Source organism: Physella acuta, unplaced genomic scaffold, assembly GCF_028476545.2.
Source record: "Physella acuta isolate Inbredline_101_S28 unplaced genomic scaffold, ASM2847654v3 ptg000944l, whole genome shotgun sequence".
Taxonomy (NCBI): domain Eukaryota; kingdom Metazoa; phylum Mollusca; class Gastropoda; family Physidae; genus Physella; species Physella acuta.
Window position 1 is genome coordinate 350,167 of NW_026732461.1, and position 19,817 is coordinate 369,983.

Below are 19,817 nucleotides of genomic sequence, written 5' to 3' on the forward strand. Positions count from 1 at the left end.
CGGTCGTCCCTAGCCAGATGATCTTCTAGTTAAGACTTTGGCCGGTCCACCATGGCCAGTCCGCGGACTGGCCGGCCAAAGGCCGAAATCAAGCAAAGTTTCGGACTTTGACCGACCTATGGGAGACGATATTGGCCAATGCGCGGATTGGCCGGCCAATCCTAGCATTGGCCGACTTCGGGCTTAGACCGTAACATATACACAAATAAATTTTTAAAAAGGCTTACAATTAAAAAGATGTTTTTTTTTTCGTTTTTTTTTTCCACACCATTTCCTTATTACAGCCCATGTATTGTAATGTAGAAAAGAGCAACCTTGTGATCCGAATTCATGTCTTTGCACAGTTATTAAAACAGAGGGGTGTTAACGGCTCCATATTTACTACTATTGTAGAATTAAGAATAGACAGCACGGATTAAAAAAATTATTTAACATATTTCAAATGTTAATAGTTGTTAAGGGGATATGCGCGGAAAAAAATCACAAAATTTCTTGTTTTTCGTCATGATGGGTTTCTTGCACTTTTGGATACTTTGTCCATTTTAGTATAAAGAAAATAAAAACTTTAAAGAGAAAAAAATATTGTATGTGTTTGAATTACGATTTTTATATCCGTCATTGTATTGCATTTGACATCATTGGAAGCTCCTCAAACTTAAGCAAGCTCCAGGCCATGACAAAATCTCAAATGATATGCGTTATTTAATGCAAGCTGGAAATCTGGGAAAATCTTAAAAATATGGAAAAAAGCAATCCTGATACCTATTCTCAAAATAGGAAAACCCAGAACAAAGTCGATGCTATCGCCCAATAAATTTAACAAGCTGCGTTTGTAAACTGATGGAAAGAGTAGTAAACAACAGAATTACCTGGTTTCTAGAATCGAACAATCTACTAGCAGACGGACAGACAGGCTTCAAGAAGTGCAGATCTACTGAAGACCAAATCACCTTCATTAATCAGGAAATAGAAGATGGCTTTCAAGAAAAAAACCAACCTCAATAGTGTGGGTCGACTTTGAAAAAGCCTTTGACAAGGTCTGGGAGCAAGGTTTAATTCTAAAGCTAATAAACCATCAAGTATCTCATAACATGCTAAACTGGATCAAAGGTTACCTAAACAACCGAAAAGCATCAGTCTCCATGCAAGGAAAAAGAAGTCACACTGTAACTATAAAAAATGGAGTCTTGTCTCGTACTCTCTTTCTCATTTATATAAATGACTTAAATGAAAACATCACAAGGAGAGTAAAAAATTCATAAAAAACGTTTTAATAACAAGCTTTTATGTAACGATGCACTAAAAAGTAGAAAATAAATTATAGACTACTATTTAAATAACTATAAAGAAAAGCGTGGGTCACTTTAGTATCTATTGGATACCTTTACTAATGTTAAGGAAGACACCCACGCTTTTCTTTATACTTATTTAAATAGTAGTCTATAATTTATTTTCTACTTTTTAGTGCATCGTTACATAAAAGCTTGTTATTAAAACGTTTTTTATGAATTTTTTTTTTCAGTACTTTACATGTTTTATTTACAATAGAGTTACATGACTAAAAACCATTGCGCGCCTACTGAACATCACGTTCAGTAGGCGCGCAATGGTTTTTGAACGCAGCCATTACGTGATGGCGCTGCTATTGAAGGTGATGACGCGTGTGGTGTGGTTGGCTAGACATGCCTACTAATTCGGTCCAAATTTTAATTAATTCATAAAAAATTAATTAGGCATCCAATTAAGTCAAATTTAGTTTCAGATTGCATTGTCTTCATGTCTTGACCCACGTGCTAACTTTGAATCGTATCGGTAAAGTAGAACTGTCCGAATTTTCACTCCTGCGTTTCCGTCTAGACTGACGACTGACGACAGACTGACGAGGAAGTGAGTTAAATAAAAGCTTGTAAAAAGAAGAATGTTTGCAGACGACCTTTCACTAATCAGCACAGAGGAATATATTAGTACTTCAAAATTTCGTCTTCAGGAAACACTTGACAAGCTCAGCAAATGGACCGAAAACGGGCTTATCTTATAGTACCAAGAAAACAACCTATTCAATCTCCACCCTATCAACTAAACATCAAAAAATGAAACTAACCTTAGAAAACCAAGGGCTAGAAAAAAATGACCACCCCAAATAACTAGGAGTCACTTTTGACACGACTTACTTGGAAAAAACAAATAGAAAACACACAAAGTAATGGGATTAAAAGACTCAATCTAATGAGGAAACTGGCAGGAACAGACTGGGGAGCAAATCACCATATCCTGAAAAAAAACTACGCCAGCTATGTGAGACCTACGTTAGAATATGGTGCTTCGGCTTGGGGCTTAGCAGCAAAAACAAATATTAGCAAAATTGACAAACATTGGTTTTGAGAATAATGACAGGAGCCATGAAAACAACGCCTATAAAAGCAATGGAGGAAATAGCCGCTCTTAGCTCAATAGAAGAAAGAAGAGAATAAAAATCCTCTAAATACACAAAGCTAGAGGCACTGGAAAACCATAATCTAAAACACAAACTCCAGAAGCCCAGTCCATCAAACAGACTATAAAGAACAAGTTTCATCAAAGAAGCAAAGAATCTAAAAAAGAAATATGAAATCGAAAACATCATTCCTGAAGCAATCAAAACTCAAAACATCTCCCCGCCTTGGATCTCCCACTGTCATTTAACCATTAGTGACTCAATTGACTATGATCAAGAAGAAAATAACAAATAAGCACATGGCTCAGCTGAAGATGCCACAAAAAAATGGCGGGGCTGTCGTCCTTATTGAATGGCCAAGAGGAGAAAGCCTGGAAAAATCAGTAGCCACAGGCAGCCTATCCGACAATTTTAGGGCAGAAAACAAGCTTTAGAGCATGAAGCAAACCTCCTGTCAGAACACCCTGAATCACCAAATAGTCAAATCGTATTTCTTACAGATGCCAAAACTGTCCTGCAATCTCTAAAACAATCCAGTCCTATACTCAATCACTTAGGACAGCAATAGAAAGGCTAATAAATACCTGCTCACCCCATATAAATATAATTACATATTTATATTTAGTAAAATTCATTTTAATCGTCATGACACGTTGGGTAAATTTATAACAAAAAAAAAATGTGGAGAAAATCACAGCAATAGTTGTGTTCAGCCTGGCAGATTCGGAGTGAAATTCCTAACAAATTGTTTTTGCATTTCTCACTTAGCCATCGTGTCTGGTATGGCAACACAATGGTTTTCGATTCGCTATAGTTGTGACCATCGTTTTTTTAAAAATCTACTCCAGCATAATCAAAACATGCAGATATCAAATATTACTCATCAGATATCTTTGGATAATATTGTGTAGCAGTAGCCATCTCAACTTTATGATTTTTTCCTTAGTAAATTGTTTAGCTAAATGATGGCCAAAGAATTTTATCATGGACATCCATTGATGAAAAAAATTACTAAAACGTTTCACACAACTGACCGAACATTTTATCATTCGAACTCGTATTGTCAAGAAAATTTAATTTCTTGAAATTTTTTGTGTTTCATTCAATTCGAAATTGAGTGAATTACAAAATCCTCATCCCAATAAGTACGCTTAATTGGCAATTTATGGTACTTGGCGTGCAAAATAATTTTCAATAATCAATTCATCAAAAAGATTTGTTTTATTTCATTAAATTTTGTCTATTCTGCATAATAGAAAGTTGTAAATCATTCTTTCCGCCTGTATACTCAAGATCGAGATGACCTGGATTCGATATCCTTTTTACTTACTCCAAAAAGAATAAAGAGCATGGGTTCTTTCGTCGGCATGAAGCTGGTTGCAAGAAGCTGGTTGCAAATGACAGACTTGATGGAACAGGAAGTTTTTAACAAGGAAACGCATTATATAAAGCCGCATTATTAACTGCAAAGCCAGAAACCTCTTCAAACCTGCATGTTGAAGATGATGAAATAAACCTTCAAACGCATGAACCCTTTACTTTTCTGCCAATCAAATGAGGTGTAGCCCGTGCTTTCATTGGATTTTCTGTAGACGAATAGCGCCGTTGGTATGAACTCATCCAACTCTACTTTTTCTCCTAGTTCCATCGTTCAATAGCCTCGTTAGAATGGCAAGATATGCGGAAGCATGAATGAATTTTATTTCCAGCATTCTTGAGACCGTACAAACGATTTCTCAGTTGACCTAGGCAGCGTTATCTAAGAATATGACCTCAGGAAATCCCTTTCTCATTGAATCAATGGTGACGTTACATTCTTAAGTGGTACTACTTCGGGCCACCATGAGAATACTGTTGTGGCTAATGGAGAACGCATTTAAAAAGTGAATTTATTTAACACTTACGTGATTTCAAAAGCATTCGAAAGAATGTGATAACGCTTCGATACTAAGGAAAATGTTAAACGAAAAATTAAACTTTAATTTTGTAATCTACTTAAACTTCATGTTTGTTTGTATGCAATTGATAATAAATTAATGTCACTTAAAATCTATTGTTGAACATGTATTTTATAAAAATAATTTGCACGAAGTGGCTGTTTTACTTAGATTTGCATAGGGCTCTAAAAAGTTTGTAGGAAAAAAGTCACAGGAAAAAAGTCAAAGGAAAAAAAGTTACAGGAAAAAAGTCACAAATGTATTTTTGCATGGAATTTGTTAATACTTTTATATATTAAATATTCCGAGATTGCAAATCAACTTATAAATAAAATAAATGCAATGTCGAGAGTATGTCGAATACGTATAGTAATATTTATAACACGAAAAAAAATGTTTAGAATTTAGGTTGTAATTATGTTATACTGTTAGACATAGTATAATTTAACACGACGATCTCTGTTTTTATTGTGTTCTCTTGAAGGTTAGAAGTGGTATACAGACGTAGTTCACCTGGCTTGCTTCACTCAACTCATCGCAACAATAGTTATGATTATATTAATATGATTATTTGAATAGATTATTTCAACCACCTTTACTGCCCACATTTATCCCGTTCATAAACAAGAGGATCAAACCAGAAAGCCGACACGGAACAAAAGCATTGCCGCAAAACATCAACAAAGCGCAATATTGTCGGACAAGGCCGACTGAGGAGAAGTCGTCCAGGGAATGGCCTAATGCAAAAAAAAAAAAAAAATGCCTAAATTTGTTTTGTAATTAATAACCGCGTATTTATCTATATATACGTAAAACAAGTTGAGATTGCTGTGTACATTTATTTATAATATTTTTACTTATTATTGATATAAACTAAAATGCTTTTAAAGTTTTTAAATAAGCTACCAAAAAAAAAAAAAAACATCCCATAATAATACACATAATTTTACGATTTTCAACAATATTTCTTAAAATAATTTTGTAACTTTTTTCTGTGATTATTTCTGTGACTTTTTCTGAAGGGGTGGGGTGGTAGGGAGCGCGCTTACAGCTTGTTTTCTAGCGTCTCCCAAAAGAGAATTATATATATAGATGAAGTGTGTGATTGTAATTATGTTAAACATAATATTAGTAGCATTTAACAGAATGCTCCAAAGTCCGCGGTTTTCATCGTGTTTTTTTTAAATACCAACATCTGACTTACTGCCCTCAACTCATCGCAAAAATAATCATGCTTAGTACAACCACCTTTACTGCCCACATTTATCACGCTCATTACACAATACAAAGCATGGGATCAAAACAGGATGCCGAAACATCAACAATACACAATATGTTCGGACAATGCCTACTGGGGAGAGGCCGACCATAGAATAGCCTACGGCAAAACATATGCAAAACACAATGATGTGCCTTAATTTCTTATATAATTAACTTCTCTACCGCGTATTTAACTAAATACATAACAAAAGGAGATTGTTGTGTAAATTATGTTAGTATTTTTACTTACAATTGTTATAAACCATAATGCTTTTAACGTCTATAAATAATTTATGCTATAAAAAATACAACCCACAACAATAAACATACTAAATTTTACAAATCAAAATATTTCTAAACAGATTTTTGTCACTTTTTTTCTGTGACTATTTCTGAGACTTTTTTTCCGATAAAATTTTTCCATTGTGACTTTTTTCTGTGACTTTTTTTCCTAGCAAAAACTGACTTTTTTCTGTGTTTTTTTTTCTTGTGACTCTTTTTCCGCTCACCGTCGGATCACTTCCTTGCTGTACCATGAGGGTCATTAATTACATAACGTTGAGATCTAAAAACAGCAGTTGTCTCCGAAATAGCGTGATAAATATGTTTGAACTAAGGAAAACTATTGTTGCGATAAATTGAGGGCAGATGTTGGTATTTAAAAACAAAAAAATACGATGAAAATCGTGACTTTTAAATGCTATTAATATTATATTTAACATAATTACAATCTACATACTTCATACTAAATATTTTTAGATGAATTATACAAATTACTATGCATATACAACCTACAACATTACATTACATTTAATTAATCCTAAGTTAATTTGCACTCTCTGCATATTTAATACATAAAAGTATTAACGAATTCCATGTAAATATATATTTTTTTTCCTGTGACTTTTGTTCCTATGACTTTTTTCTGTTTTTTTTCCTGTGTTCTTTTACCTGTGACTTTTTTCCTACAATCGATCCGACACAATATACTGATGCTTCCCCCTTAAAATGTCTTACCTACATGATACTCAGCCCCCACCTGTTTCTAGCCCACCATAAACTTCATCTCTTTGTAGGTAACATTGTTAGTCCTGCAGAAGTGTTATGTAATTTACGACCATCATGGTCGAGCAGGGTGGAGACCAAAGATGAATTAGTAATCAGTACCAAAGATGATTCAGGGCCACCCAGCCCAATCGTTTCTAACCCATCATAAAACATGATCTCTTTGTAGGTAACATGGATTGCTGCTCTTACATCTACCAGAGATAGCATCTCTTATGTAATATATTACGCTCAGGGCCCAGCAGGGAAAACGAAGTGGAAATCAGTATCACTGATCTGCTTCTAATTTTAACTAAACTCAATCCAGTATCAGACACATAGTAGGTAGGCCTAAGTAATTTATTTAAAGCCTTTTACAACAAAAATATCGACTACTTTTAAAATAAGTAGCAGTTTGTAGATCTAAGCCTAGTCATAAAATCTATTTCAATTTCAAATAATTTCGTTTGCTGAATAAAATGATTAGAATCTAGAGCTATATTCTAGATCTTAGAGACATTTAAATTTTTATTATTAGGCCTATTTTTTATTTTTTTTAATTATTGGTGTATTACCAATCAAATATAGGTATAAATTTTGCAGGCCTAATTAAATTTCATTAATTTTGTGATTGAATTTAATTAAATAAGTAGATTCTAGATTCTTTGTCTACCTAGCGTAGCCAATCACTCTAAATTTAGATTTAATTTCTAAATATTAAATAAATATTCCAAGTTACATATGATGTCGTATTAGAAATAGCCAATCAAAAAATCCTCACACAATAGGAGAAAATTCATCAAACCTTGCATTTTGAAGATAAAAATTAAGGTGAACGGAAAAAAGTCACCGGGAAAAAAAAACAGAAAAGTGTCAAAAAACTTTTTATAAATATTTTTATTTTAATTGTTGAGAATTGTCAAAATTTTGGGTGTTTATCGATGTGGGTTGTTGTTTTTAGCATATTTATAAACTATAAAAGCATTGTGGTTTATAACAAAAATAAGTAAAATTACTGTAACCTCATTTACATAGCAACCACAACTTTTGTAATGAATTTAGTTAAATACCCTCTAGAAATGTTAATTATAAGCTAATTTTAGGCACATCATTGTATTTTGCATGTTTGTTTTTTTTTGTCGAAAAAAGACCATGGGGTTTGTATGGATGGTGCGCTATCTATGGTTGTGTCAAAATAGGGCTTTCATAAAAAAAAAGGAAAAGATTTAGCTCCCTAACCAAGGGGAATCCACTGCATGATCCAATCTTTAGACTCCATTACTAATAATAGTTGTAAATTATATTAAATTTGGAGCCCGTCTGTTTATAAATAAAGATCACGATGTTCTGCTTTCCTACACTACAGTACGCTGGCTGTCAAAATTAAATGTCGTGAATGGTGTTTTTGAATTGAAAGATGAAATCAAGCTGTTTTTGGAAGTGCAAGGGAAACAAGACCTTTTGATACACTTTAACAACAAAGAGTGGTTGGAGGTAGCATACCTAGCAGATATATTCTAACACCAACATAAGCTTAAGCTGAAGCTTCAGGGGAATTACTACGCAAAATAGGCGAAGAAAAATAAATATTGGAAATATTGTCATGTTTGAGAAACTCTGTATTGTGGTAAATGAATCTGATTGAAAATACAAATCGAAAAAGAATTCTGGGCATCTTGAATCTAGCGAAAACGAACTGTCGCATTGACCTGAAAGAAGAATAATCTGCATTTCTGCTTCCCTTGATGTTTCCAGCATTCCCGCTAAATTACAAGATGTATTCTTAAAGTTGCGTAATGATTCCGTGCCATGTACCGTGTTAAATGAAAAAGCTACTTACACGTGAAATTAATTGCCTTTTGATTTTTATTTGTTTTAGAGTCTACATATCTTTACAAGAGTAGATTTTCAACACTTCTCCGATTAAAAATAAAACAATAAGGTAAAATAAATGTGGAAAACGACATGAGATTGGCGTTAACAAAAACAACCGCGAATGTTGAGGCTAGTTAATAGCATGCCATTTCACCCATCGCATGTAAAATTGTTACCAAAAAGAATTCATATTGAAAGTCTACAAGAAAATCTTACTTTAGTGCTTATTAATTTCCTTACTAATTTCGACTTTTTAATTCTACTGGGGTCGCGATCACTTACTTTTTATAAAAAAAAGTTTGAGAACTACTGATGTACGGTATATGAAAAATAAGTCTGATGTAGTTTGACACAGTTCATCCGTGTGCCATGAAACTTTCAGCGGAAAAAAAAAATTTCTTACGGGCGGTATCCGGGAGAGTGCCATTTTGCGATCTTTACCGCCCACATTTATCAATTTCATTACAAGCTGATGATATGGATGGACAAGGCCGACCAAGGAATGACCGATAGCAAAAAATCATTTAAGTCAATCAGTGTGTGCCTGTGTTCTGTTAAATGTGTCGGATTTTTAGCTAATTAATTATTTCTTTGCTTTGTCACTAATATCGTTCAGCGTGTAGTAAAGCACATTGCGTTTGACCAATAACTGTTTCATAAATAATTTTTCTCAAACAAGTAAAAATTAAAATATATAGGCCTATAATTCACGTGAAACGGGTACCGATGGCTAGTTATTTTTATAAACCATAATGCTTTAAAAGTTTACAAATATGCTACCTTAAATAAAAACACAATCTTTTAGCTCATCAAACTGGAATAAACACAATTTTTTTTTGGGATTTCGAACAATTAAATCAAAATAATTCTTAAGCCTTTTTTTTTTTTTTTTTTTCTGTGCCTTTTTTTCGTTCACAATGTAGACGGCCCTTTCCAACTCCTATCTCTATAGTTTACACATCTCCTTTAAAGCTTTAAAATAATACCCCAATGTTACGCTTTAACTAGCCATCTCACACTTTTCACAGGTTGGCTGCCCTACATGTGGTACCGAATACAAATTGTTTGTAAGACAATAGGTCATTTGTAGTAAGTAACCTGGTATCAAATTTAGCATTTCAAAAACGGTGGCAAATCCTGTAATGGTCATGTGATGGCAAGGTCCTATGATAACATCTTGTAATGACGACACTTCTATGGTGGTATATTGATGGTAACGTCCTGCGTTAACATGATTATAGCTCTACTTGTTTAATACTGACTACCTGTTGTTGCAACCTGTTTTCATTCAACTCAACCAAGTGTATGTACACAGTTCAAATAATTTTATTCAGTTCATGTTTATCCACAAATCGAAACGAGCTATGCTCGTTGCTACCCAATAGCCCCTAATCATTCACTCCGCTTTTTTACCCTCATTCGACTTTTGGATAACAATACATAGACCCCGGGGTTGACTCAACTCACATTTTCCCCTGTTCTAGACTTTTCTAACCTCCAAAAGACCTGTAACATGGCAATCCTGGAGAAAGAAGGAGGAAGCAGAGGGAAGGGCTGCTGGGTTTACAATAAACGGTCGCTATAAAGAGACCTGCACAAAACCCGATTCCGGTGGACCATGGAGGGGTGTGCCTGCAAGTGCATGGGCCAGGAATAAGTCGTATTTAAGAATTAGATGCAGAATGCTTTGTGTTGGGTGTAGCTAACAGGAGGTAGAACCCAATTTTCTTTGGCCGTGGACGGTGTCTATTTGTAAACCTATTAGTTGAAATTTAAACGAATAAACCGGGAGTGATCTCCCATAAACTTTCTCGAATATTCTAATATAAAATTACGAGGGATGGCAACTCAGGACATAGACAATATTTGTTATCCATTTTTAATTACTTAAACTTTTTATAATATAATAGAATCTCGTAAAAAAAAAAGAATTGCACACCAATGACGGTCTATGGGGCAAGTAAAGTAGAGTTCACTTGTTTCTGTTACCTCGGCATATGAAGAGATAGTGTGGTCAGCACTATGCCCAGCCGCCTTTACTTTCCCTAACAGGAGTTAGGTACCCATCAGAGTTGGGTGGACCCAGGGACGGTCTACTGACTTGAACTCAGATTCGAACTCGAGACTAACGGGTTAGCAGTCCAGCTCTCTACCGCTATACCACTCCGTCCCACACCAAGTGAACACCTAATAAAATGTGTATAAAAGTGCGGGATATTATTAGTACTTTAAAAATTTACATGCGTTTTTTGAGAAATAGGAAATGGCGTAAATTAGTACTTCCGGTCAACGGAAATTACTCAAAATTTGACAGAAGGTAGAGAATTAGATCTTTTACACACACAGACACACGGACATAATTGCAAAGTCCAGTTTTTACGACTCGATAACGCATAAAACGCCAAAACGTTTATATATTTGTATTTATAATTTTTGCCTGATTAAAATAAGTCCTCTATACTCCGGATGTGATGAAGGACTGAGGAGTAAAACGGTGAAAACTGTCAAAATTTCATGTTATTTTTGTGCACGATTACAATACTTTCTCTATACTTCGTATATACGAGAAAGTAAATAAAAAGTTGACACTGACTAAAATGCTGATATATTAGTTGTTTAATGTAGACAAGACAGGAGATAATTGTAACTAGCACAAGGCAACCCATTTAAGCGGCAACTCTTCTAATGATCGCCGTCCCCATACAATTAAAAAAGGTATAAAAATTTCTTAATAGCTTAAAAATTGTGGAAATAAATTATAATCAATTAATAATCAAATTAAAAACAAGTAAAAAAAAGTTACAAATATTCACACTTTAACTTTATTATTCTAATTTTATATAAAAACAAATAAAATCAATATGCCCATCCTACTGGTACCCACATCTCATCATTTTCAATTTGAGAAGCAATAGTTAATAGTTCAGTTGTTGCTGCATGCAGATCATCGTTTACAATGGTATAATCAAAAAAGTGGCAGTAGCGTTCTTCAATTTTTTGAGACATTTCAACTATATCTTTTAGCTCATCAAACTGGAATAATAATAATACTGATTATATATAATATGCAATTCAACAACAAATCTACATTTTCACTATAACATTATACAACTAGTGAAATCTTAATTTTCTTCACAGAACTTGGCAAACTACATTTTAAAGGGGAAAATTTACTTAAATTATTGTGCTCACTTTCAGTCTATTGACAAATTTAATGCTCTTGTCTATGTTGTACTCATTAAACAAATGTCAGTAATTTTAACAACATCAACAACAAGTTGGAATATGTTTATAGGAAAAAAATAAACCTATTTAATAACTACTTTTTCAATACTGTGTTCTGCCTCCAAGGGCATCATCATATTTTTGTAAACTAAAAGAATCTGTCAACTATATTTAAAAAAAAAAAAAAACTAACCGAAAAAGGTAATGTTTTTTCCGATGTTGTTGCTCGTGCATGTTTCTCCAATCGAGTATACTTCATTCTTTCCAAGCATGGAGCTTTAATGAAGATTATAAAAGGTCTAAGCTCTGAGGTTCTGATAAATTTTAGTGCCTTAAATATAAATTTAAAAAAAAACTATTAAACTAAATGGTACAGAATAATAAAATTGTTTAACTGAACATTTAAAAGTATTTTAAAATATGTAGAAGTCCTATTTTCACATAACAAACCTGTTGTATGAACATTTCCTTAAAATAAATAGGAACGGTAACGTTATAATAAAGACAGGAGATTCCAGGATTTCTTTCGGATATTTTTCTCCGGAGGGGGTGGGGCACTACTACAAGTATTTTCTATGATGGGCGGGGAGAGGTGGGGAAGGGTGTGTCTACAAGAAATACGAATCCTGATTTTTCAATTAGATAAAATTATAGAGAGCCTGCTAGTGGCATCAAATGAGTTGGACTGCAGAGGTTCAAGTGAAAAATTTATTAACCTGAGATGAAAGAAAAAAAAATGTCTCCACTAAGCAATAAACCTACTGGATTAAGATTCCCTCACTACGGCAGTCATTTGGATGATAGAAGAAATAAAATAGAGTGAGTGAAGAAAAAAAATTCAATTAGCCGGAAACCATTTGGCAGAAATATGTTCACAATTGACAGTAGATAAATTTCCTACATTGATCTAGCAGTCTTAACTCCTTGAAACTTCTGTCAAAGAACACGATTTGGTACATTCATGTTAGAACATGACTAAGCATGGTTAAATGCATTAATCGCAAGTGTTGTTCAAAGTCGAGATTTCCTCCTCCTTTACCAGTTGCCCAAAGGATAACTTCCACTCTTTTGGCAATTTTGTTTAAAAGTGGATGAAATCGGGCCCGCATCCTATTCACACAACCCATTATTATTTGCAGTGTCTCATTGTCTGTCATCGAGAGATTATGCAAAAAGTGCAATCCATATTACTCTTCATTAGTCTTGTTGCACAACCATTCATTAACTCTTCTTCCAATTTTGGAGGCAAGGTTTTTGTTGCCTACACATGTCAGTGCACAATACAATGCGTAACACTTGCGCAACAAAATCGGACTTTTTTACCAGCGTGACTTGAGCTCAGTCCGAACAAAACTGGAGAGAGACCATATTTCACGAAACGTTGTCTTTGAAGTCATCCACAAGTTCCTTTAGATCGCCTGCCTTAGTAGTTGTTGTAAGATACTCTAACAAATTTTTTTTTTTAAAAGCTTCATTTTTCGTACTATTATGAACATTTTTTAAAATTTCTATCTACTGGCCCAATAGTCAACTTGTGAATGTTGTTATGGTCCTAACTGTTAAAAATGCTTAAATTGAGCAATTCTAGCCCAGCACTGACAAAAATAAAACTTCCTTAAGCTGCAAGGAGATGGGAAATACAAGAAAACAACGTTTGCTGTATTAAACGTGAAGCTGCTAATTTCCGAATTATAAGGTGTCTCTAAGGCAACAGCAGAAACACTAATTTGCAGTAAATATTTAGTATTATATTTTCGTTTTTATGTGAAAATCAATTTTAATGTACTGTTGATGTACGGTTCATTTTGTGCAACAGTAAAATATATATGTAAGTTCTGAATTTGAATAAAACCATATTTTCCTATTAAGAAGGTGTGTGTGTGTTTATACACGCAAGAACATTTTCAAAAGATTATTTAGTAAGATTTCTCATTACCTGAGTGTGAGGTGCAAGCAGACATACTTTGCCTCGTTGTATCACAGATTTTATAGAATCAAGACTTGTACCATATAAATTACCCTTGTACTCGCCATATTCAACAAACCTTGAAATTAATTTTTTGAGAAAGACTATTGTAAATTTCTATTGATATAACAGAAGAATCAGAAAAGATTTTTAGTCTTTACCAAGCACAGAATAAATTGAAGTCTTGCTTGTAAAGAAAAAGTAACAGTAAAAAAAACAATGGTTAACAATATAAGTAGTATTTTACAAGATAAAACATACTCAACAAAATCATTCTTATAATAAATAAAACATAGAACTATTAAGCTAATTGCCATCAGGATTCACACATATCTTAAAAAAATACACTAGCTTAGTTGAAATTTAATTAAAATTGATTACAGTTTTGTGTACAAACTTTTGAGCTACTATTTGATTTTCCATTTCCTCTCTTGTAAGAAAAAAATATTCTTTTCCATCTTCTTCATGGGGTCGCATTTCACGCGTAGTATCTAATGGTAATAAACATGATATTTATGAGTATCAGTTTTATTTTAAAAAAAAATGTTTACTTATATAATACTATTTCAAAAATTGCTGAAATAAATATTAGACTTCCATAACAAATACAAGTATTGTTGGCACTTGTTTGGCTGAAATCACGGAAACATTGTTTTAAAATTTGAAGGCTATCATTATATTGTCAAGGGATGGCGTGGTCGAATAATAAAGCGTTTGACTGTTAACACCGGACATTGTAGCGGTCTTTACCATCATCAAAAAAAAGATCAACGACAGCCTATTAGTACCCTTTCAAACATTACGGTCTATGAGGCAGAAGAAGTAGAGTTTACCTGTTGCAGTGAAGGGATAGTGTGGTCAGCACTATGCCCAGCCACTGTTACATTAACGTGAGCTAGATACCTATCAGAGCTGGGTGGGCACTTAAAAACGTGAGTCCGGGGTCTGAACTCGAGACTTTCGGTAATAAGTGATTAGGTTGTGGTAAAAAAAAACATGTTCCATACATAGAGCTTCCATATTACCAAACTGTTTTAACTCCACTTTCAATTTTTTTAGAGTTATTAGTGCCATTGTATTCCTCGCCTACCAAAGTATGTTTGTAATACAATGTGTGGTTAAAACTCTTACCATTATTACAAAATAATATGCCACTTTTTCTTTCTCAAGAACACGATTCCGTTCAGAGACAATGTTCTAACCCCAGCATCCAATTAAAAAGTATTATTAGGGCACCCATGTTATGGCAGCTTCCATGTTTTTACGTCAACAGTATAAAACAAATGCTGATGTGTTTGTTTTTCTACTTTATCTGCTATGTTGAGGTTGTACAAAAATAATAAACTGAGGACGGAATTGCTCTAGAACAGGGGTCTCCAAACTACGGCCCGCGGGCCGGATGCGGCCCGCAAGCTCCTCTCATCCAGCCCGCGGAGATCTTTTTGTCCTCGGAAAAAAATGTCTGTTAGAGGTGGCTGAGGAACTTTGCCCAGAAAATTCAAAATAATTTGAAAATGTAGCTTTGGGTGCAATACCTTTGCCCACCGTGTTGCAGGCATTGGTGAAAACATCGTGACTCAAATAGCGAAAAATGCAAGAACGTTTCACTATTTTTTTTAAATTCCAATGGATGAGTCGCTGGACAGCTATTCCACCTCGCAACTGCTTGTGTTCATTAGAGGTGTGGATGAAGACATGAACATAACACAAGAAACTGGCTTCCCTCCATAATATGTATGGCACTGTTCAGTGGCGTAGCCATGATCGTCTCAAGGGGGGGGGGTCCAATTTTTACCCGGGGACAAACTTTCGATTTGCACCCCCCTCATACTTTTTATATATACTGGCACTGTTACCGGAGAGGATATATTCAATGAGTTGAAGAAAACATTTGCTGTTTATAACTTGGACTGGACTAACCTCATTTACCTGACTGTTGATGAGGAAAAGTACATTAGTGGCATAAACAAATGCTTGGTTGGACAAGCGAATGAGAAAAGATATCCTACAACCAATGCTCCTGCACTCTATTATTCATCAGCAAGCTTTGAGTGATAAATATATGGACATTAGCAGTGTATTGAATCCTGTGGTGAAGATGGCGAATTTAATAAGGTCACATGGGCTCAACCATAGATATAGAATACGTGAAGAATAATTTGAATTTTTTGTTTGTGGGCGGGGGGGGGGGGGGGGGGGAAGAGACCATAAGACCGAAGATATGCCTTGAAGAAACTCTGGCCCCCGAACTGATATTTGTTAGTTAATGCGGTCTGAAAAGTTTGGAGACCCTCGGAAAAAAATGTCTGTTAGAGGTGGCTGAGGAACTTTGCCCAGAAAATTCAAAATAATTTGAAAATGTAGCTTTGGGTGCAATACCTTTGCCCACCGTGTTGCAGGCATTGGTGAAAACATCGTGACTCAAATAGCGAAAAATGCAAGAACGTTTCACTATTTTTTTTAAATTCCAATGGATGAGTCGCTGGACAGCTATTCCACCTCGCAACTGCTTGTGTTCATTAGAGGTGTGGATGAAGACATGAACATAACACAAGAAACTGGCTTCCCTCCATAATATGTATGGCACTGTTCAGTGGCGTAGCCATGATCGTCTCAAGGGGGGGGGGTCCAATTTTTACCCGGGGACAAACTTTCGATTTGCACCCCCCTCATACTTTTTATATATACTGGCACTGTTACCGGAGAGGATATATTCAATGAGTTGAAGAAAACATTTGCTGTTTATAACTTGGACTGGACTAACCTCATTTACCTGACTGTTGATGAGGAAAAGTACATTAGTGGCATAAACAAATGCTTGGTTGGACAAGCGAATGAGAAAAGATATCCTACAACCAATGCTCCTGCACTCTATTATTCATCAGCAAGCTTTGAGTGATAAATATATGGACATTAGCAGTGTATTGAATCCTGTGGTGAAGATGGCGAATTTAATAAGGTCACATGGGCTCAACCATAGATATAGAATACGTGAAGAATAATTTGAATTTTTTGTTTGTGGGCGGGGGGGGGGGGGGGGGGAAGAGACCATAAGACCGAAGATATGCCTTGAAGAAACTCTGGCCCCCGAACTGATATTTGTTAGTTAATGCGGTCTGAAAAGTTTGGAGACCCTCGGAAAAAAATGTCTGTTAGAGGTGGCTGAGGAACTTTGCCCAGAAAATTCAAAATAATTTGAAAATGTAGCTTTGGGTGCAATACCTTTGCCCACCGTGTTGCAGGCATTGGTGAAAACATCGTGACTCAAATAGCGAAAAATGCAAGAACGTTTCACTATTTTTTTTAAATTCCAATGGATGAGTCGCTGGACAGCTATTCCACCTCGCAACTGCTTGTGTTCATTAGAGGTGTGGATGAAGACATGAACATAACACAAGAAACTGGCTTCCCTCCATAATATGTATGGCACTGTTCAGTGGCGTAGCCATGATCGTCTCAAGGGGGGGGGGTCCAATTTTTACCCGGGGACAAACTTTCGATTTGCACCCCCCTCATACTTTTTATATATACTGGCACTGTTACCGGAGAGGATATATTCAATGAGTTGAAGAAAACATTTGCTGTTTATAACTTGGACTGGACTAACCTCATTTACCTGACTGTTGATGAGGAAAAGTACATTAGTGGCATAAACAAATGCTTGGTTGGACAAGCGAATGAGAAAAGATATCCTACAACCAATGCTCCTGCACTCTATTATTCATCAGCAAGCTTTGAGTGATAAATATATGGACATTAGCAGTGTATTGAATCCTGTGGTGAAGATGGCGAATTTAATAAGGTCACATGGGCTCAACCATAGATATAGAATACGTGAAGAATAATTTGAATTTTTTGTTTGTGGGCGGGGGGGGGGGGGGGGGAAGAGACCATAAGACCGAAGATATGCCTTGAAGAAACTCTGGCCCCCGAACTGATATTTGTTAGTTAATGCGGTCTGAAAAGTTTGGAGACCCCTGCTCTGGAGGGGAGAAAGGTTGTACGCAAACATATACTGAATTTAACTTTAAATTTTATTAGCTTGCACATGTACAGATCAGTGTGCAGTATGTATCTGTGCAGACATGTACCAATGAAACACATTTAACAGGTAGAAGCATAGGATTGCAACTCATTTTATTCATAAGACGTATGCAATGCAGTAAAAAAATTTAGACAAGTAATCTATGACAAAACTGTATGGAATGTTTTGGTATGCAAAAGAGTATATTATTCAGTCCAAAACATAGTTTTTAGTTACTACAAACCTAAATTTGCAGTTAAGAGCTTCTAATATAAATAAAAAGTAAGGATATTGTTTAATTTGGCATGAAGGGACCGATTGGTAATGATTTAGCCAGTGATCTTGTAAAATATTTCACGACATTGTTTCAAAGGCCCAACATAAAAATATTTTCAACAACGTCTAACTATTTAGTTCATAATATAGTTCTCCATAGTAAGAATGCAATATTGTCCTCGGCCATTATGAGTTGTTTGTAAAAAGGACAGCATGATGTTTGCCAAATTGATCAAAAATGTAAGACCCATTGCAGTTGTGTGCAAGAAGTGGTATCAGATATCACACTTACCGTCCTGGAAATAATTAAAACATTTAGAGATGTAGAGGTCTTAGTTCTTTTTTGGGATAATCGAAGCTATTGTAAATTGTCGAACAAATATGACTTTTGAGATCGAGTAAGTTCAGAAAGAGAGAGTGTAAGTGTAAAGATTTCAAACTAGTGTAACAGAAAAAAAAATCTTCCAAAGCACGTGACATTTTGTCAAGCCAAACACTTGGTGTACAAAACAGATTAAGAAAGTGGCACCTTTCTGTACAGAACATTTATTCGGCAAGGTACACCTATTCAGTCTGTTTAATTCAGAAATCATGCGTGATGTGAAGAAAAGCAGATATACTTGTAAGTAATAAGCTGCAGGTGTTTCTTCCAGACTTTTTTTTTCTCTAGGGGGGAGGGGCGGTAGAAGAGATACATGGAAGAAACTCATAAGCTGTCGTAAAATTATCACAAATTATCCCTAAATTTTCTCGAATATCCTTATACTACACTATGGGCTATGGGTGATTGCAACTCGGATATAGACGTGATTTTTAATCCATTTTTAATGACTTAAACTTTTTAAAATAGAATATAATCTCGTAGAAAAAATAAATGCGCACCAAGTGAACGGCAAACAATATATGTATAATAGTGCGGAATATTAGTACTTTATAAATTCATATGCGTTTTTTGAGAAATCGGAAAAAGTGGAGTTAGCTGGTTCTAGGTAAGCGACCTGAAAAGTCTTTGTCAAATCGACTGAATTAAAATGGAGCAGAAGATACGAATTACACAATAAAATTGCTTATGTTTTCCACCAAAAGAAAATAGTTCTGAAGTTTAGTATAACCCTATTTATAGCAAAACAAAAAAAAAAGATAAAAAAATGTGTAAAAAAAAAATAGCAACTAGAAGTAAGGCACCATGGCAGAGAAGTAAGGTACCATGGCAGACTAAACCATACCTCTGCAGTATAGTCTATATCAAAATCTAGCAGAACAATGTGTATTGTGGAGGACCTTTCATTTTCAAGTCAATGAAAAAATGACAGGATTGAGAGATTTAGCCTGGAAGCCATTTGGATAAAACACGTTTTATTTGTTCACTTTGTCACCTGAGTGGCTAGTTGATTTTTTATTTTAAAATGAAAGTTTTAAAAAAGCAAAATGTACATATTTTTAAAAAAATTAAAAAAACTTGATTGCAAATAAGTGACGGTGTGGTCAAATGGTAGAACTAACAACTGCTAGCCCGAAAGTCTGAAGTTCAGAACTCGGGCTCAAGTTTGTAAGAAGAGTCCAGCCAGTTCTGATGGGTATCTGGTAAGGGAAACTAAGGCAGCTGGGCATAATGTTGACCACAATATCCCTCCCCCCCCAGCCCAGCATACCAAGGTATTTGAAGCAGATGAACTCTACTTTATCTGCCCTATGCGTCTTGGGCACACACAGGAAAAAATTATGATGATTTAAAAATGCAGATAACATTTTTACTTTCAGGCTACTTAACAAAAA

At 34.9% G+C, this 19,817-nt stretch overlaps 1 protein-coding gene across 2 annotated transcripts; it reads right to left on the reverse strand.

Annotated features, from left to right (window-relative positions):
- Positions 1 to 11,356: 11,356 nt before the first annotated feature.
- LOC131953733 (MAGUK p55 subfamily member 7) lies at positions 11,357 to 14,232 on the reverse strand (the record flags this gene model as incomplete). 2 transcript variants are annotated; one of them, XR_009388673.1, is given in 4 exon segments in its annotated part: positions 11,357 to 11,583; positions 11,969 to 12,051; positions 13,712 to 13,820; positions 14,139 to 14,232. XR_009388673.1 is itself a non-coding variant. In XM_059317066.1 (4 exon segments), coding segments are annotated over 4 exon segments (518 nt in total), but the record flags the coding sequence as incomplete, so codon positions are not given.
- Positions 14,233 to 19,817: the final 5,585 nt, after the last annotated feature.